At 39.4% G+C, this 19,821-nt stretch overlaps 3 protein-coding genes and 1 long non-coding RNA gene across 5 annotated transcripts; 3 read left to right on the forward strand and 1 right to left on the reverse strand.

Annotated features, from left to right (window-relative positions):
- Window positions 1-537: 537 nt before the first annotated feature.
- On the reverse strand, window positions 538-7,863 carry LOC116287119 (L-gulonolactone oxidase). The gene is made up of 7 exons (XM_031693749.2): window positions 7,749-7,863; window positions 5,745-6,033; window positions 4,036-4,397; window positions 3,121-3,494; window positions 2,418-2,696; window positions 1,741-1,951; window positions 538-1,236 (listed from the first exon to the last, which is right to left on the reverse strand). Exons 2-7 carry the CDS (start codon window positions 5,977-5,979, stop codon window positions 904-906), a joined length of 1,794 nt encoding a protein of 597 aa, XP_031549609.2. The 5' UTR covers window positions 5,980-6,033; window positions 7,749-7,863; the 3' UTR covers window positions 538-903.
- Window positions 3,079-7,773, forward strand: LOC148911824 (uncharacterized). Its single transcript, XR_016119556.1, has 4 exons — window positions 3,079-3,188; window positions 3,278-3,458; window positions 7,033-7,274; window positions 7,512-7,773. It is a non-coding gene; the product is annotated as an uncharacterized LOC148911824 (long non-coding RNA).
- A 193-nt stretch (window positions 7,864-8,056) lies between the features above and the next one.
- LOC116287122 (sepiapterin reductase) lies at window positions 8,057-12,731 on the forward strand. Of its 2 annotated transcripts, none has more exons than XM_031693756.2 (7): window positions 8,057-8,204; window positions 9,005-9,202; window positions 9,627-9,697; window positions 10,377-10,522; window positions 10,844-10,994; window positions 12,036-12,143; window positions 12,574-12,731. In XM_031693756.2, the coding sequence occupies exons 2-7, from the start codon at window positions 9,007-9,009 to the stop codon at window positions 12,697-12,699; spliced, it is 798 nt and encodes a 265-aa protein (XP_031549616.2). In that variant the 5' UTR covers window positions 8,057-8,204; window positions 9,005-9,006; the 3' UTR covers window positions 12,700-12,731. The 2 variants fall into 2 exon arrangements, with proteins under 2 accessions (XP_031549616.2, XP_088885008.1); XM_089028882.1 differs by lacking the exon at window positions 12,574-12,731 and adding an exon at window positions 12,400-12,555.
- An 822-nt stretch (window positions 12,732-13,553) lies between these two features.
- LOC116287123 (uncharacterized) lies at window positions 13,554-19,761 on the forward strand. Its single transcript, XM_089028764.1, has 9 exons — window positions 13,554-13,746; window positions 14,115-14,408; window positions 15,138-15,267; window positions 15,473-15,641; window positions 17,675-17,765; window positions 18,024-18,230; window positions 18,353-18,482; window positions 18,572-18,762; window positions 18,970-19,761. The coding sequence occupies exons 1-9, from the start codon at window positions 13,676-13,678 to the stop codon at window positions 19,301-19,303; spliced, it is 1,617 nt and encodes a 538-aa protein (XP_088884890.1). The 5' UTR covers window positions 13,554-13,675; the 3' UTR covers window positions 19,304-19,761.
- The last annotated feature ends 60 nt before the right edge of the window (window positions 19,762-19,821 follow it).

The following is a 19,821-nucleotide window of genomic DNA, read 5'->3' on the forward strand; positions in this document are numbered from 1 at the left end:
TGCAATACAGAGCCATAAGAAGTCGTTTTATTTTGTTTTTACAAAATATATTTGAACGATTTTTCAAGTACTTTACAGTTATAGCGCTACCAGAGTTTTATATCGCAATAGAAAGCCATAAGAAGCCGTTTTATTTTGTTTTTACAAAATAATTTTGAACGATTGTGCGCGAGCGTATCCACCTTTCATATTACATTAACAAGCTAATTAAGTGATTATTTAATTTTTTTTCCAATCCTCGACGTAATAATAATAATAATAATAATAATAATAATAATAATAATAATAATAATAATAAACTCTTTATTTACTGAGGGTAGCACTAAATAGCAATATGCTAACAAACCTGTGGCTATGAAGATATGTGTATAAAAAACTATAAAATTATAACTACAAGACAAAACCCCTACACTAAAAAATAAATTATAACTAATAGTTAATAAATTATTATTGAATGAAAAAAAAAGTTAGTAAATATAAAATAATATCTAAAAATAGCTTTAAAAAAATAAAAATAGAATGAACTACATTATACTATAAAATGATTGAAAATGATAAAAGACGTCTCCATCTTGTTCAGTTTTTTAGTGCAGTTATATATCAGTACAGATCAGATTTTTAATTGTTCGTTGGTTGTTAGATACTAATGACATTAGAGATTTTAAGATTCTAGTTTACGGCAAACGTGAAACGTCAGTTGACCATTAAAAAATTCTTTAAAATTAGTGAAAAGGAATCGCAAAAATCTCCAAGTAGTAGATAAACAAAAGAATACTTGTCTTTGTCGAGAAGGTTTGCAAAAGGTAAAGTGAAATGTAGGGAAACGATGAAAACGTGGTCACGTTTGCCGTTTGCTGGAAGGAAAAACGGGAATCTTAATCTGCCTATAATATCACAAGGCGATTATGGCTGTTCAGTGATGACGTCAACATAACCGTTAGGCGGTTGCACATTGATGACGTTATTATTAGCATGACCTTGGTTAACGGGTTCTTCCACCAAGCAGTGATCAAAGCCCATTCTCCTAGTAAACTCGTTACAAAAGGTGCCATCTTTGTTGAACAGTTTGAATACTTTCTGCCATTCATTCAAGTTTGGGTAGAGCTTTTTTACTCGGTTTGAGCTCAGCTGGTTATTCTTAGCCCAGTGTGGTCTGGCGCTGTACTTCTTGGATAATAGTTCCTCTATGGTGGCTTGGTATTCGTCGGTTCCAAAGGCGCCCGCCATGAATGGAACCTAAAGTGACGACCAAATTATTTTCAGCTATTATAGATATTACTTGTAGTCGAGTTTTCGTTTGTGATGAGAGTAAGTCTTTTCAAATTTGATCGAACAATGAGCTGAGCTAAGTCATGGCAAATTAACTGTAGGAATCAATCACCAACCCCTTTCCCCTTATTAAGGAATATCGTATAGACTTTTGCGAAGTCGCCCGTCTGCATATGGGTTAACGCGCGCTAAATAAAGCGGATGCAGGCAGGCAGCCCAATCAGCATGACATGTGCTGAATTAAGAACTTTTCCAACTTGATTCCCGACAATTTCAGAGACCCAAAAACGGGTCTGAAGAACATCATGTTGGACATAGGTATCTCAACTTAAGGTTATCCTGGGCTCCAACATTCAAGCAAGAGCCAAAGTTTTTAGATACTAGAATCTGGAGTCCCTTTACATGGAGAATCCGGTATTTGTCTCAGAGTAGGACTGTAATAGGAGAAGACATTTGTCGGTAAGGACTTACCTCAATATAACAGCAGTGTTCTGTCTCTCCAGAAGCAAACCTTTTATTAGCTGGACTCAACAATAATTCGTCAGTCTTGGCCAAGCGCACGTAGATTGGCAACAAACTGTACTGTTGATGACGCTGAGCGTACTGGTTTGCTGTGTCAATGACGTCAGCAAGAGCTGCGTCCATTTGGTCCAGCGGTAAACACCATTCTGCTGTGCGCACGCTGTTAATGAAACGTAAACGTTAGTCTTGACAAAGTGAGTGTAGCTGCGCAACGTTTAAGGAATCTTGAATCACCACTGGAAGTACTCAGCTAAATTCAAGCAAGGTAATCATGCATTTCCAAATCGATTAGCTTAAACGGGTACGCTGTTACAGGATGTTGATAAAATTTGAACGGCTTACTTGCAGGGGGGTACAGGAGGAGAATCGGCTGCACAGATCAATGTTAGAAATATGTATAAGGGATCCAAACTCTGACCCCAACCCTCTCTCGTGCACTGCTGCAACTGGCTGAAATGAAACTAGTGAGGCTGAGTTTCTTTCATCCCATTTGATTATATCCATATAGAAAATGAGCTTTATAAAACATGACTGATTATAAGTAATCATTTGGTGTCCCATGTCATCCTACAGAGGAGAATAAATATTTGCGAGGAATAAGAGTCGTACTGGAAAGTCGTACTCACTGTACATTGCCATTAGTAAACTGCAAAACGTTGTAATACTTGTGAACGAACGGGTATTTGGCCCTGTCCATCAAAGACAAACCAAAGTTTGTAATGTCAGAAACACGTGATGGGCAGCAATTCGCACAGGATTGCAAGCAGCTTGTAGTGCAATCATTTTGTACCATGCCACATTCACTACAACCACGTCCACCTGAGCCACACCAACATAGGCAGCACTTGCAGCAAGCGGGACGACGTGTTGTACGCTTGGACTGAAGAACTGCACCGTACAGGATACTAAATTAACATTGATACAAAAAAATATATGTGAAGATACATAAGCGAGTTTGTTTTATTTTGAGGAATCAAGTGTCATGTAGTGTTCTAGCTGCCGCTAGGATACATCGCGCGCAGTGTCAGAGCCATCATGACTCAAAATTCCTTTAGATATAAATAACAATGAAGCAGTCGCCACGTTGGTTCTTTTCTCTCTCATTTTTCCTTCTTAGTTCTTTCTTTTTCTTTTACTGCTTTTTCGTTTTGTTTTGTTTGTTTTTTTTATGTTTTTTTTTTTGTTTGTTTGTTTTTGTTTGTTTTGTTTTTGTTTGTTTGTTTTTTTTGTTTTTTTGTTGTTTTGTTTTGTTTTTCTTTTTATCTCTATTCCATCCTTTATTTATTCATTCGGGGTATTCTTTCATTTATAAGTAATTTTTGACATTACCTTCTAGGCTGTGGATAAGGATTAATGAAGAACGAGAAATATTCTCCTAGTTCAGGATCAGTAAACGCGTGAGTAAATCGCTCTCTGATGCGAAAACTATTTTTTCCACTCCAAGGAATACGAATAAGACTTCTCGTTTCTTCTATATTGAACATAGGAATACATCGATAGGTGATGGAGCACACAATCCCTAACGAACCAAGCCCAACTACCGTCCCCTTCAACATGGTTGTACTATTCATCACCACAGGAATCCCACACGGCTGTGCGTCGTCAAGTTTCTGTTTACACTCTTCGAAAGTTTCGTTACCAAGGCCGATGCGTACTTGGATACCACGGTGAGTAATGAGGTGTAGGCCGACGACTGAAGTGGACTGTGAATATTGAAACACTACATTAATGGATGGGAAGACATGCATGACTCGAATTGTGACAAATCTGCACTCCACTCCACCCCTATGAGTTGGAAATATTTGTTAGACCATTCCTCTTTCTTATTAGTGGTACGTCACTATCCTAATTCTTGGAGCCCGCAATCGTCATCAAACGGCATAAACATGGCATGGACACGGTCACGCTGAGGTCACGGCACTGCCAGTCCAATCACAATGCGCAAGAAAACAATCAGCTAATTAAAATTCCAGAAAACATCACGGTCACGGCAAGGCACGCGTATACGAGCTTTTCACAGTCATAAGAAAACTGCTCTAAAATACGTAGCTGAGGTACGACACGGCACGGCTACGTATACATCAAACTACGAATTTGCCGCATCGCTTCCCAACTAAACCGCTTTAAGATAAGGTGTGGCCGTTGTTCGAATTTGCCTTAAATTATATCTCACTCATGCAGACGATGCAAACCACTTCATAACCCTCTATCACATTTATCAGTATCGATATCAGTGTTACTTACAAGGGTTCCTGCAAAATATCCTGACCCATGAGTTGAGGTACTCGCCACTCCAGCAACAGTTTGACCAGCATAGTTACCAATCATCGGGAGACCCAGACCATACCGCGCGTCGAGTTCCTCTACAAAGTCCACAACTTTTTTCCCTCCTTCTACCTCTATATCCACATACTCTTTAACCAGATTCTCCTTACGGCTGCTTGGCGGCTTCGTGAGGATTCTGTCCAGCTTTTTCATGTCAATAAGGATGTCACGTGTGCTTGTAATGCGTGACCAACTGGCACCTGCTCCGACTGCGCGAACCGTGTAGTTGTTTTTACTGGCATAGAAACATATTGCACTCAGCTGTTCTACCGGGCCCATACCTGTCAGGAAAAACAAAACAAACGCATCAGGCTCAGTAATGGATGCCAGAACCGCCTTCACATGCTTTCAGGCCCCGTCCACACGTATCTGGAAATTTTTGTATCCGCAAATTTATTTTTGCGGATACGACAATGTTCGCGTCCACACGCAGCGTATTCGAATCGTTTTCACTGTCCACACGTATCCGGAAATTTCTTGATCCGCCCTGATGCACGCTAGTGCCTAGTCCCTTTGTGGGATAGTTTTTCTTATTGAGCATGCGCAAAATCGTTTTTACGTCAGCGTATTCGAAAACTTCCGGATACTTGTGGACGGGGCCTCAGTTGAGCTGCGCTACTGCTATACTTTGCGGTGGTGATAAGCGATAATAACAAGTTTTATGGCAAGTTTTTATTCTATTTTATTTTCTCATTAGACGTTTCACGAATTCGCTTGAGTGGCACTTGAAATAATGGTTCCAAGTAATTCGATGCTGGACTTGATGTCTTCATACATTTACATTTTATCAACTTTGATTTGGACTTGGACTCCTAGCTCTGTCCAATTGAATACGTTAAAGATCTTCCAGTGTGATTCATGGAGTTGCACCCGAGGAGGATGATGGCCTTGTCACTTTAACATTCTGAAGTGCCGAATCAACTGAACCACAAATTCTAATTTGGGGAATTAATATTCTTGGTTTGCATCTGCAATCATTGCAAGGGAGTGAAATAACCAAAGCCATGGCTGCCATGTTGGAAGATATATAGGCTAAATAAGAATATTCTCTAAAAAATATTTTGTCAAATTCTTCCAACGTGGCTGCTTTGATGTCATATCCGAACGAAGAATCCTTTTACGAATCTTTCAAAAAGGACGCAGTATATATCAGCCCTTCTACATCTAATTTCTATGGATTACATAGGAGTAGATAACATTTGAGGCATGTGTAGTATGCGAGCCGGCTTATAAGTAAGTATCTTAAAAACGCACTGGCGTATTTAATTTTTCCTTTTGTGTTGAGACATGCTTCTCGCTCTAAATTAAATACCTCTCTTACACAACTCATTACTTCAGAATTATATTCAAATAAAATTAATCAAAGACGAGAGACACGCTTTTTACTGCAATTAAGATGCCTTTAGGGCGTGTCCGATGGTCACGAAATACACACGATTTAAAACTTCCATTTATCCCTACACTTAGTATAAACTCATATTTGGCCAAGGTATACCTGGTGCCGCGCAGTTTGCAATACAAGTAGAGGAGTCGTGCTTCAAAATTATTGTATCGAGGCACCTTAAGATGCAGATGCTATGATGCAGCGCCAACATGTTTAAACAAGTTTGCAATATTTTCCTGTTTACCATTTTGAATAATCTGCTTGAGATCTTCTTCTTCAGCACACGACTTAAGTTCCCCTGGAAGTTTTCGTACTACCGATTTTTTGGGAAAGTAAAAATGGACCAAAGGCTGGACTGCTTCCATGCCATCAAAGTTATAGAAAACCCGACGATGGGAATAAGAACAGCAACGGATACATGGAAACAGGCACTGGTTGTTCTGACGGGTACAATAACAGCAGTCTAACGTATTTCCCATTTCTTAATCTTGAGGAGAACAAATCTCAGAATAGTGAAGTCATTTCCTGAAAAACTAGAAGAAAATTTACAGTCGTTAAAGGCTTGGTAAAAAGTACTTACAGTGGTATTTGATAACAAAAGTCTTACTTTTTGGTTCAGTTGAGGAAAATAAATCGTTCGGGTTGGTAATTCGTTATAAATATAAAACACTTTGGATCTGTAAATAACTAGTGAACGTATATTGCACGGCATGTATTGCCCTCTCGCCTATCCAACCCCCCTATCGATCCCTTACCGATAAATAGCACGCTGAAATACTTCACAGTATGATCAAGAGACCATGTAAAAGAGTCTCTTGTTATTATCGATATCTCGATATAAACCCATATTAATATATCTTCAAAGACCAAATTATCCGTAATCTAGAACTTAAAGCTTACGACCACCTGATCTGAGAAAAAATGTTAGCCAATGAGAATCGAGAACATTTGCAAAACTAAGGTGTTACTTTTCTTCTTGAAATCACTGATTTCCAGGTCACCAAATGAAAAAATAATAATGTTGCTAATACACTCTTCATAACAGTAACACTATAAATCATGGTTGTTATATTCTAATACCTATGGTGGGCAATTCCCTTTTGATTTATTATTATTATTATTAATATTATTATTATTATCACTATTATTACTATTATTATCATTATTATATTTCTCTAAAAAAATATTATATTTCTATTATTATTATTATTATTATTATTATTATTATTATATGTTTATTTCAACTTCAGACATTTTTGCTCCATGAATACAGAATATTGCGGGCATGAATAGTCTAAGCAAATATCTGCATGACTGGTTTTACAAAGATGTATACAAATTTAACAATTGTACAGACGTTATCAAAATCTCACAGTTCTGTGAAATAACCCATTTCTGACACTTTCTTACAATTTTTATATCATCATCATCATCATCATCATCATCATTATCATTATTATTATCATTATAATTATAATAATAATAATAATAATAATTATTATTATTATTATTTTGCTGATCCATTTTCGCAGGCTTACACTGGGCTCCAGAGGTTCTATTTCGCTTCCTGTGTATGTAACGAGGCTAGCGACTGCCCTTCAAAACAGCAAACGCCGGAACGAGAAATATATAACCTAGGGACCTCAGGGTATCGCAGGCTTCATGGCCCCTCAGTTTTGTAGTGACGTCATTTCTACGTCACTATTTCAGATCAGCTGGAAACCACACCATGATTTACGATGACGTAGCTATGGCAACGAGAACATCAGACAATGTATGCATGTACTTGTACTGAGATTATACTCAGTCCAAAGGTTTATAGTTAATGTTGCTGTTTTATAAGTTATTCGAATGTTTGAAAAAGATAATACTATCTTAATGGCTTAATGATTAATTATGCTCTTTGTACATTTTCTTTAGTTCTTTTTTAAAATATTTTTTAAGTCATATTTTTTTACCATGCTTGTCTGAGCTGTTGACCAATTTCAAACGCCTTTCAATCCCTTTTTAGATCTATCAATTAGCTCAGTTCCACGCCAACAAGTCGCAGAGGTATAAAGAGGTAACCTGTATGGAGCATTGAGGGCATGCACTACTGAGGCTGCATCACTGCAGTATGGAACCTGTTGGGCTAGTGTGCTTTGATTAACGGCATTAGAGACTGCATATACATATATGGCCTTAGACTAATTTCCTGTTAATTTCAGTTTGTAAATAAGATAGCAACGAGATAATACATTATGCTTACCTCAAATATACAAAGTTATAGTCGATAAGGTCAATGTTTTATAGGCCCGCCATAGACTTTAAGTCTCACAAAAAATACTTTTTCGATAAATACCAGGACTTAACGAAGAGACGCTATTTGTAGGTAGCCTTTTAAGGTATGAATGATGTTACAGTTCTTACAAGTCATGATTTTATGTTTGGATAGCAAATTCTTGGGTTGTCAGTCAAAATATTTATCAGTGGACATTTCCAAATCCTCGCCTCTCCCCTACCCTACCCTCTCCTCCACGTTTATTTGTTACCACAGGAAACCCAAATATTGTCCATTCTCGTACCCAGGGAATCTCGTACCCAGCCAGACTGCTAAGAAGGGTTATTAACATTTTGAACATTTTATTAGACATTTGATCTCCAATAGTCCGAATAGACCCTCTTGTACACGTCTGAGGCTGTAACTGCAAAGAAGAATCTCCAGGTACGTAAGCTAGAACAAATCAAAGAAAAGCTTATGCTTTTATTTTGCTTTAAAGGAAGAGATACCTAAATTGGTGAGGCATACATCGATGTATTCAGAGCCCTGTTTGATAAGTGTAAATGTGTGTTTTTGGCCCGAGCAAGGCTCATTTTAGTATCGACATTTGAAGAACATGAATTACGATGAAGACCATAAAAAAAGGAAATAGTTTAAAAGAAAAAAATTTGCTGTGCTGGGTCCATGTGCAAGTGATTCCTCATTCTATTTGTCTGTCCTCTTATTGATCATAGCTGTCAGCTAGTCAGATGGCGAAATTACGTTCTACTATTGTAAAATGTTATTGACCAACATGGCAACCACGTCTTTTGTCCTCTTGTTCTCATTAGAATCCAAGATTAATGCCACCAACATGATTCACCTTGTCCTATTTTATATATTTCATGACTCTTTATTTGTTTTTATTTATTTTTCATTATTGTATAGTTCCAGAAAACATCCATACCCCTCCCACAGAGGAAATTGGAAATCCTTGTGGGGTAGGGGGGTCAGAGAAAGAACAAAATTGCAAAGTTTGTATGGAAGAAAATTGGTAGTTCCTGGGGGTAGGGGAGAGGGTTTTTAAACAAATTCCGTCCATGGTGGGGTATGGATATATAGAATTTATCAGACATTTTAGGATGGTCAATACAGGGTTTTTTTTTCAAATCTGCTGTATTTTGACGAGCCCGATAGGGTGGAATTACACTTGAACTACACATATATTTTTGTTTACTTTGATTTGTTTTTGTTTATTTACTCAGTGATGTTTGCTGAAGGATCCAGTATATGTTGTATTCTGACTGGTGCAAGTCAGGGCTTTGGAGCTGCCATTGCTGTTGACATTGCAAAACAAGCTGTAAAAACCAAGAATCCTATGACATTCATCCTTACAGCACGGTCCATAGAAGGCTTGGAAAAAACAAAAACAGCAGTTGAACAAATACATTCTTCCGCAAAAGGTTGGAATAATAACTAGTGGCTTAAATATTATTATCAAACTCATGAATAATTCATGAGGAAAACACAACAGAAATCACGACCATGAAGAGTGTTGTAAATCTGATACAAAACTGTGTTCATTTGCATAAACTTTAAGTTGGATTTTCTTGGCCAAATTCACTTTAATTTTGAAAATTTTAGTGAAACACAAAGGAACTAACTTAGACGTTTGACAAGTCATATACAGTATTCGTGTCCGTGTTGTATCAGATATACAATCACTCAGCTACGCCTCGTGGTTGTATATCTGATATGAACACAACCACAAATAAAGCTTTCTCCAAATCCGACATTCTGAGTGATTTATTTAATAGACAATTCTAGCCTTTGACAATTTTTTTTTTTTTTTTTTTTTGACTAATTTATATTTTAATGCCTGACCAGTTCATTGTGTATCAGCTGATCTTGAAGATATGTCAACTATTTCTTCTTCTTTGAAGATCATCTTTGAAAAGGTAAACTACTAATAGATAGCTTATGGACTGTATGTGCTGAATAATACTGTCCCTATAAAATATTAACAGAATACTTGTGCTCTGCTATAATTTTTGACACCTAAATAAAGTTCACACCTATTCCAAAAATCAGTGTCTGTGATAAAAAAATCAATCTGAGGAACAAAATTTGTTTTGCGGGGAAACAATGGCTGTGTGCATTTCTAATGCCTTGCCTGAATGCGACCCAGGTTCAAGTCCTTCTGGGTTTGGTGTCATATATTTTTGTTTTCAAGTAGAATATTTCGTTGGTTCTCTCCTTTGTTTTCCTTCAGTTTTCCTTCCTCCACAAAAATCAATTTCTAAATGTGTAGTTCCAGAAATCATCCATACCCACCCCACAGAGGAATTTGGAATTTCTGAAGAGTAGGGGGGTCAGACAAAGAACAGAAATTACTCAGTTTGTATGAAAGAAAATTGGAATTTTCAGGGGGAGGAGGGTGTCTTAAAAAAATTCCTCCGTAAGGGGGGTATGGATAATTTTTGAAACTACACAATTCCAATTCAATCTTAGGAGACATCCTTGATAGGGTTAACCCATTAATATCTCACACATACTATAATGCGAATAGATTGGGTATTACATGCATCGTTTGATACGTCCTTAATACACTGTCTTATATTACTGTTAATTTTCAAGGTGAACCCTCCAGATTTCAGCACTGCCTTGCTTATAAACAATGCTGCCAAACTTGGAGATATATCAAAGAGAATCCAAGACTTTGAAGACCCCAAAGAGTTGCAGGATATGTTTAACCTCAATGTGACCTCACAATTTTTCTTAATGTAAGTTTGAAAATACTGCATAAATAGGGCTGGAGGGACAGGTGAAAAACACTTGGGGTTGAGGGTTGAAGTATGGTCCTTGACCCGGTTGTACGAAGCCTGGATAGCACTATCCAGCTGATAAATCGTTATCCAGTGGAAAAGTCGATGCTGTTAGCCAATAAATTTATCCGCGAGATAAGATTTGTCTATCGGATAGTGCTCTCCAGGCTTCAGGCAACTGGACCCTTAAGTATAAAAAGTAGGGAGGGTCAAAGTGCACTTCAGGGAATTAAAGCATCAGCACAGGCAGTTGTTTCACTCCTCCCTTTCATGTTTTAGGTCAAATTTCATAAAAACTTTTGCTGATGTGAAAAGATATGTTGTGAATATTTCATCATTGTTTGCCATACAAGAAGCTGCAGGATTTTCATTATACTGCACTTCAAAAGCAGCAAGCGAGATGGCACACAAAGTGATGGCTGCAGAGGAGGTTAGAAAAAACGTGTTATTGCTATACACCCTGGCACAGCTCAATGAAGTCAAACTGACAGTTATGAGAAGGCGCCTTTAGCAGCCATTATAATAGACCTGCACTTCATAGAATATAATACTCCCTTCTCAACCCTTTTCCTCTTCTCATCCCTTCTCCACTTCTCTCTTTCCCCTCTTCCCACACTTCTCCACGTGTCCCCTTTCCACTCTTTTCCACTACTCCACTTCTTCACTTCTCCACTTCTCACCCTTTCCACTTCTCCACTTGTCCCCTTCTCACCCTTTTCCCCTTCTCTACTTCTCCCCTTCCCACTCTTTTCCACTAATCCACTACTCCACTTCTCACCCTTTTCCACTTCTCCACTTGTCCCCTTCTCACCCTTTTCTACTTCTCCACTTGTCCCCTTCTCACCCTTTTCCACTTCTCCACTTGTCCCCTTCTCACCCTTTTCCACTTCTCCACTTGTCCCCTTCTCACCCTTTTCCACTTCTCCACTTGTCCCCTTCTCACCCTTTTCCACTTCTCCACTTGTCCCCTTCCCACTCTTTTACAGTACTCCACTTCTCCACTTCTCCACTTCTCACCCTTTTCCACTTCTCCACTTATCCCCTTCTCACCCTTTTCCACTTCTCCACTTGTCCCCTTTCCACTCTTTTCCACTACTCCACTTCTCCACTTGTCCCCTTCCCACACTTTTCCACTTCTCCACTTGTCCCCTTCTCCACTTGTCCCCTTCTCATCCTTTTCCACTTCTCCACTTGTCCCCTTCCCACTCTTTTCCACTACTCCACTTTTTCACTTCTTTCCTGCTTTCTCCCTTCTCTCTCACCCTTCTCCTCTTTTCCACGCTCTTCCACCTTTCTCCACCTTTCATCATTATATTGTGCCCCCAAATTCAGCACGACGCTCCCGTGCGCTATGTTGTTGTTACGAGTCTTTCTTTGAACTTAAAGAGAATACAACCCTACCGCTCTTCCTGAATCTGTTGAAATCACTTCTTGTTTAACTTTCTTTTTTTATATGTATTTTTTGTGATAGCCTGACGTGAGAGTACTATGTTATGCACCAGGACCTCTTGATACTGACATGAATGATAAGATATTGGCAACTGCTAGAAATAAGGAAGTCAAGAACTTGCTTAAAAAGGTATTGTTCGGGGAGCCAAGTTTCAAAAGGGGGGGGGGGGGGGGTAATTTTACATTGATCTCCATCTCTGAACTCGGCATCACAAAAAAGTTCGTTGGATCCCTCCCTAGATTCGAGGCTTTACTCTGGAGTTTCAGGTTCAGATGTAAGGGCGGGATAGTTTTAATAGAAAACCTTTATTTATCTGTGTGATAGTCGTGCTCTGACCTTGATCAGCGTAGAGGTTGTTTCAAGGTTTGATTGCTGATTGTTACAGAGTGAATCGAAAAACCTTGGGCACCTATGATTATTTCAAGAATGTTTCCTAACCAATCAGAAGCGTCATCGTCATCTTTCCGGTTAGAAAATCAATTTTGATTAGCTAAGAAACAATAGAACATTTTTGGAATATTTCTATTAGCACTGTGTAACGTTTGCTGTTAACTTCTAGGAAAATGTTCTCCAACCGGAACAGTCGTCGGCCCAATTGATCAATCTTTTGTTGGAGGACAAGTTCAAATCTGGAGAACACATTGATTATTTTGACTGCTCAAAAAATTGTATAAGTAGTGACTAACAGTCAAATTAAAGCAAAAGAAGACAATGGGATTAGTGTCTACTACTATGATAATAATAATAATAATAATAATAATAATAATAATAATAATAATAATAATATTTTACAACCACTACTCACCATACGGGGTTCTTCTGGGAGGTTCCCTCCACACGCACTACCACTACGTTCTATATTTACAACATACAACACTCAGCTAACTTGTTGACATGTTGATTTTTACGGAGGAAGGAAACCGAAGAACCCGGAGAAAACCCTTGTAGCATAGGAGAGAACGACACATTAAACAAACTCAATTCACATGTGGCGACCGCAGGGCTCGAACCAGCGACCCGACCCGTTGGACTCACAGCAGTGAAAGACGACGCGTTAGCCGCGAACGCCACCCTAATTAATATCTTCCTTTTTGCTTTCTTCTATTGTACTCCAAAAATGATTGTAAACTAATTATATCATTCTGATCTCCCTAGATGAGCTCTCTAGTTCTTGGAGAAAGCAATGATTAAAAAATAGAGTTAAATAAATTGTCACATAATTTCCGCCAACAAATTCCCAAAGAGGAATAAAACAGGCTAATTGAACAAACTCCTTTTCATCTTTCCATTAATCCTAAGTATGCCATCTTCTAGGGTTCGTGTTTTTTCTTGCCCTGTCTATCGTAATTGATTTTTCATCAAATAATGAAAGGAAAATTATATTATAAAACTTTATATGTTGACATAACTGATTGAATCTTTAATTCCTATTTACTTTTGGGGACTTTCTTTGATTGATAAAGAGGCTAAAACGGACTTCTTCACGTTAGTTTTCTCTAAACTTCATCAGCGTTCATCACTTTAGGAGGTAGGTAAAGCAACTAGTGTTTTTTTGTTTTAAAACGATTAAATTTTGGCTCACAATTTTATAAGATAACCAAGCTGTTTTTTTCTTAACATTCCAAGACAAATCAAAAGAAGACGAAGTGAAGCGAGAAGAAATGAAAATGAAGCTGGTTTTTGTGCTGTTTTTGGTTTCCACTTTGCTGCTAACAAACAAGGCCCTCGAAAAGTAAGTACCTTTTAATGCACAATGCGAGATGTTTCGCGATGAGAGCGATGTTTCGCAACGAAAACATGTTGCAGTAAGTTCGTTCAAAAGTTTGTACTTTTCTCTGCAATATTTTGAAAATTACACACCCCAAAACAGCGAAAACGATAAACTATTTCTCTGCAAAAATAAAATCTGAAAACGCGGTTCCAGAGATAGAAAAATTGCAGTAAGTATCGGCGGCTTACTGAAGTCGAAAAATTAACAATCAATGAAAAAATTGGAATTTTTCTTCACAAGCTTTTTGCTTTCTCTATATATCAATATGCCTGAAACGTCAAGCTGTAGCCGTGAGGTCTAAATTGAATAGTTTACGTTCTCCACTTTAGGCGAGCTTCTGTGACGTACAAAAATGGCGGCGAAGTGGGGTTGACGTCAGACAAGGGAAAAGATGTTGTGTTGCATCCTGGGCAAGGTGGACGGGTACGAATAAACGGGGCTTTTTTCAATCTCAAGATAGGTTCATCGGGTAATCCATGTAACGAGGGAAACGAAGGATCCGCTATTTACAGAAATGGAGCCCTTGAAATCTGTGATGGTGTTCGCTATGTTAGCGTGACAGCTAAACTTGGCAGTGCTAGGAATCCAGCTCCATCTTGTAAGGCGATCCTGGAGGACGATTGGTGAGTCGATTCAATTTTTTTATTATTATGTTATTGTTGCTACCACTATCGTTGATGATTATCGTGATGGGTGGGGAAATGGGCACAATGGTGGTGTTAAAAGTGGTTGTGGTGGTGGTGGTGGTGGTTGAGGCGGTGGTGGTGGTTGAGGCGGTGGTGGAGGCGGTGGCGGCGGTGGAGGCGGTGGAGGCGGTGGCGGCGGTGGAGGCGGTGGCGGCGGTGGAGGCGGTGGAGGCGGTGGCGGCGGTGGAGGCGGTGGCGGCGGTGGCGGCGGTGGAGGCGGTGGAGGCGGTGGCGGTGGTGGTGGTGGTGATGGTGATGAAGGCCGGTAGTGGTGGCGGTGGGGTTGTGTTGTGTTGTGGTGGGGGTAGTGTTGGTGATGTTGTTGTGTTGGTGGTGTTGTAGTGGTGGTGTTGGTGATAGTGGTGTTTTGGTGGTGGTGTTGAAAGTAGTTGTGGCGGTGGTAGTGGTAGTGGTCGTAATGGTAGTGACGAAAGGGGTAGTGGTTGTGATGGCAGCGGTGGTGGTGTGTTGGTTGTGGTTGTGGTGATGGTAGTGATGAGAGTGGTGGTGTTGTGGTGTGAGTGGTTGTGGCGTTAATAGTGGCAGTGGTCTAATGGTAGTGGTGAATGTGGTGGTGGTGGTGGTGGTGGTCATTGTAAGAGATTGCACTGTGTTGTTATCTGATACGATACCCATGTGTAAACGTTTTCTATAACTTTTTTATAGGTCTGCTCCAAGTGGTGTCTACTACATCAAGACTAATGCAACAGTAACCAAAGTGTACTGTTACATGGAGAACATCCCCGGATGTGGTGGAGGAGGCTGGACTACCATCATGAAGACCAACGGATACTTGGTAAGATTTCTTTTTCCTTCCCAAAGTATGAATCAGCAGCAGCAGCAGCGTCATCATCATCATCATCATCATCATCATCATCATCATCGTCATCATCATCATCATCATCAAAGATTCAAAGTATACTATAGTATCATGAATTATCTATAGTACACTAATAATCGTATTTAGAAGGATTACCGTATTTAATTTGTTTACTGAACAGCTTACATTCCGATATGGTTCAGCATTGTGGAGTAACAGAGCTAGCTATCACGTGACAGGAGGCCAATCAGGAGCGGATCATCAAGAAACCAAGCTACCAACTTACTGGACAATGCCCTTCAACAGTCTTTGTCTGGGAATGGTAACCAGCTTTCATAGCAAGCCGAGATAGATTCGACTTAACTACAGGTATTTATAACGGTTTATGACGTCACAGTCGAGAGTTTTGCATCGATAAGCATACGCACGAGCTTTAAAAACAAATGTCTGATTCCAAATGTGCTGATGTATCTGTAGGGCAAGTTCGCTGTACTCTGTGATAGCAGACGGACGGTACCGTAGCACCTCCCTTGGACGTAAGGCATGGAAGTCTCTCATCCCAGGCTCTTCCCTGCAGCGGAACTGTAACAAGGAGGGGTTCAATTTCCATGTCAGTGGCTATCATGGTGTGCGCATTGGTTTCATGAGCAATGAGCAAAACGATTGTAACAGTCCAGACTCCCATATTGGGTATGGTGCCACTGTTGGGTCAAAATCGATTAACGGTTGTAAGACCGATAGCTCTATATCCACTGGTAACTCCGCGGGCTGCAATACAGATAATGGAGACAAGAACATCAGGGCATTTGGCTACATTCTCGCACAATAGATCAATCACATGAATTGAAACGTGTTCTTCAAAACGAGATGACAAATTGCAGCTAAAACCTTGTAGAAGTATTTAAAAATGATGTCGGTTACACTAGTTACGACATATAATAGCGTGATGTAATGTAAGGTAACATTAACATAAATAAAATGATCATCTGTGACGACTAAGAAATTCAATATGCGGAAGTGAAAAATGCTTCTATGACTTCAATTTTCTCAATGACGCATTTATGATGGGACACTTTTCTATTACGTGCACCTCTGTGGTCTTATCTTTTAGTACGGACACGTTATTGGAGACAACGTACAAGTTTTCCTTAGTTCTTGGTGCAACGGTTCACTTTTGACCTTGACAGATATTTCTAATACGGGCACATGATAGATGCCAGTAGGACTACGAATAGCTCAAATTAACCAAAATATTTATCACTGATCTTCATCCACTCGATACCGACAAATGCAAAACAATATCTAACGTACCGTTTCTCTTTCAAAAAAAATACTATTATCGTTGTGGAGAGCATGTTTTTGGAGGCGATAAGGGACCGTTTATTTTAAGCCGGGGGTGGGAAGTCATTTAAAAAACGTGCTTAAGAGAGGGGTGTCGAATGGTTTCGAGTCAAAAGGGGAGACAGTACGACTACAGAGCACTATTACAATAAATATGGAACAACGAACAGCTAGGGGTTGCCAAGCGCATCCCACCCTTTCACCCCTGTCCCTAAAGTGAAGTAAAATAATACACTGCTCTTTTGAGGGTGTAGCTGAGTATCTATCAGCTTCCAAATCCAAGAACAACAGGAGATCGCTAGAAGCTTCTGCCAGGTCAAGACGAAAACGAGCCATAATTTTAGCTACATCATTCAACTAGAAGTAGAATAAGCAAGCCGAATCACATTCTGGGAGTCAAGGTAATGTTTCCTCAAGTCTTTACCAGCGATTCCTGATCTTTTTATTGACATTTTAAGAAAATCTAAAATCTAAAATCTACCATCAGAGAGCCAAAGCTATAGTCACTGTTAGCAACTGTTCAACACTTTAATTTGCCGAAGATGTTGGTGGCTTAGCTAGTCTATATTACTTGTTTACTTGAAATATGCATAGTGATCGCTCAATCTCCCTAGCCAAAGGCTCATGACTCGTAATTATTTCAAAACATTCGCCTTAAAGTCAACAAATAAGAATTCCTTTTGCAGAAACTGTGGTGGAAGGGGAAAAAACCCAACGCAATACATTGTTATGTTGTTTATCATAACGCTTCTCAGTTTGTCATGATGACTCCACCCACACTACTTGTAATCAGCTCAATACTTCTCCATCATCTGCACCAAATATTACCTTAGGTCCTTCAGGAGGTATTTTGATAATTTTAATTGAAAGTTCTGTTTTGTGAACTTGAACTTGTTATGCGACTCCTTGTGATCGGATTGATTTCATGTTATCATGCATTGAACACGATACAGCGGCAGTTATCTCATAGTCGCAGTGACTGAGTCAACTGCTTAGTTACTTATTTTACGCGTGGTGAATGAAAGGCTTGTTTTCTTGGCAGCGTTGTCAAAGATGCAGTTGACCAAGAGTTGTATTCTTCTGGTGCTGCTGATCCTCCTTGAGTGGAGTGATACCACTGCTGCGAAAGACAGGTGGGTGTTTCCGGTTAGTGGCAGATCCAGGATGTTTAACTAAAGGGGGTAGGGTTTCTAGATATTTTTTCTCTTGCATTCTTTAAAAAAAAACCAGTTTTAATCCATGGAACCACACCTTACATTACTTTTTGGGTGGCTCCTAGCCTGCGTAGCGGCACTTTTGGCATTTGGGGGAGGGGGCGAGGAAAGGGAGGGAACTGAACCTCTGTTATATATTGACAAGAATCGAACAAAAAGAATAATTGTTATGCACAGCAATGCGGTGGATTTGAGAGAGGATGAAGATGGCACAGTGTACATCAAATCTGGTGTGGGTAGAGACATTGTTATTCAACCAGGATACGGAGGACGAGTGATCATCAATGGACATCTGCAAGTCTGTGAGACTAATGACTGCAGAGCTAAACTGGGCAGTCGTAAGAATCCCGCGCGGTCATGCAAGGCAATCCTTGAGGATGACCCGTGAGTAAAGCAAAGAATATTTATATATTTTAGATCCATTGAAAAAGCGCTCGCAAAATCGATGAGATAGTGTTTCATGCTAAACATGTCCCTGAAAACGTTGTAATTACTTGTGCCAATAGATTTGCCGAGAGTGGTGTTTACTACATCATTACCAAGCCATACGTCACCAAGGTGTACTGTTACATGGATTACATCCCCGGATGTGGTGGAGGAGGCTGGACTACCCTCATGAAGACTGATGGTCACAATGTAAAAACAACTAAGTATACGACTACTGATAATAAGACTGGTCAACTTATGACTAATGTTTTATTTGTGACCTATTTGTCTTTATTTAGTCCACATTCAAGTACACCTCAGCCCTGTGGGGGAACAAAGAGCCATATAACATGCCCGGAGGCCAATCAGGTGTGGATAACCAAGAAACCAAGTTACCTACCTATTGGACGATGCCCTTCAATAGTCTCTGTCTGGGAATGAAAACCAGTGGAAACACAAGTGAACCAAATTGGATTCGCCTGAAATACAGGTAAGATACAAAAAACGTGTTCTTTGTGAATAAACGTGTTATCATGAATTGACTGAATGCCCAAAAGATGAAAACAAAACCCAAAAAATCTAGTTCCCTTCTTGCACTTTTCAAGAATTTTTCGTTTTCTGACAAAGAGTAAAAGAAATTCGGACATTGAGAACCAAGTCTGAACTTATCACTGATATATAGCGCATGTTACTGCAGGGCAAGGTCGCTGTACTCTGTGATCGCAGACGGACGCTACCGCAGCACCTCGCTTGGTCGTAACGCTTGGAAGTCTCTCATCTCAGGCTCTTCCCTGCAGCGAAACTGCAATAAAGAAGGCTTCAATATTTTTTATGACGGCCAGAGTGTACGCATCGGTATAATCAACAATCAAGAAAACGATTGTGATTCTCCAGATTCCCGTATCGGGTTCGGTGGTGCTGGCTCGTGGTGTAAATCTGATGGTACGGTTTCCACGGGCAACACAGCAGCTTGCGACGCTGATAATGGAGACAAGAGCATCAAGACTCATGGTTACATCCTAGCCCAGTAGGCCGGTCACGTGACCTGATAGAGGCCCGTTTCATTGACTAAGTAAAGTGTAACAATTAATATAAAAAGATGTCGCTATAAATTACGACATATAATAAATAAAGTAAACAAATATAGTATGGTAAAGTGATAAGAATAATGCATTTACGTGTACAAAAATTCCATAAGCAAAAAAAAAAATGTCCGGTCGGAACATATTTACTTATAAACGAACCTCTCTAATCAGGGCACACACTCTTCTTCTTGCAATACAAGAACATCAGGCCATTTGGCTACATTCTCGCACAATAGACCAATCACATGAATTGAAACGTGTTCTTCAAAACGAGATGACAAATTGCAGCGAAAACCTTGTAGAAGTGTTTAAAAATGATGTCGGTTACACTAGTTACGACATATAATAGCGTGATGTAATGTAAGGTATGGTAACATTAAACTAAATAAAAGGATCATCTGTGACGACTAAGAAATTCAATATGCGGAAGTGAAAAATGCTTCTATAGCTTCAATTTTCTCAAT

The sequence above is a fragment of the Actinia tenebrosa genome, unplaced genomic scaffold (assembly GCF_029948245.1).
Source record: "Actinia tenebrosa isolate PJP-AT-01 unplaced genomic scaffold, QUT_ActTen_1.0 PGA_scaffold13__45_contigs__length_12533684, whole genome shotgun sequence".
Classification (NCBI taxonomy): Eukaryota; Metazoa; Cnidaria; class Anthozoa; order Actiniaria; family Actiniidae; genus Actinia; species Actinia tenebrosa.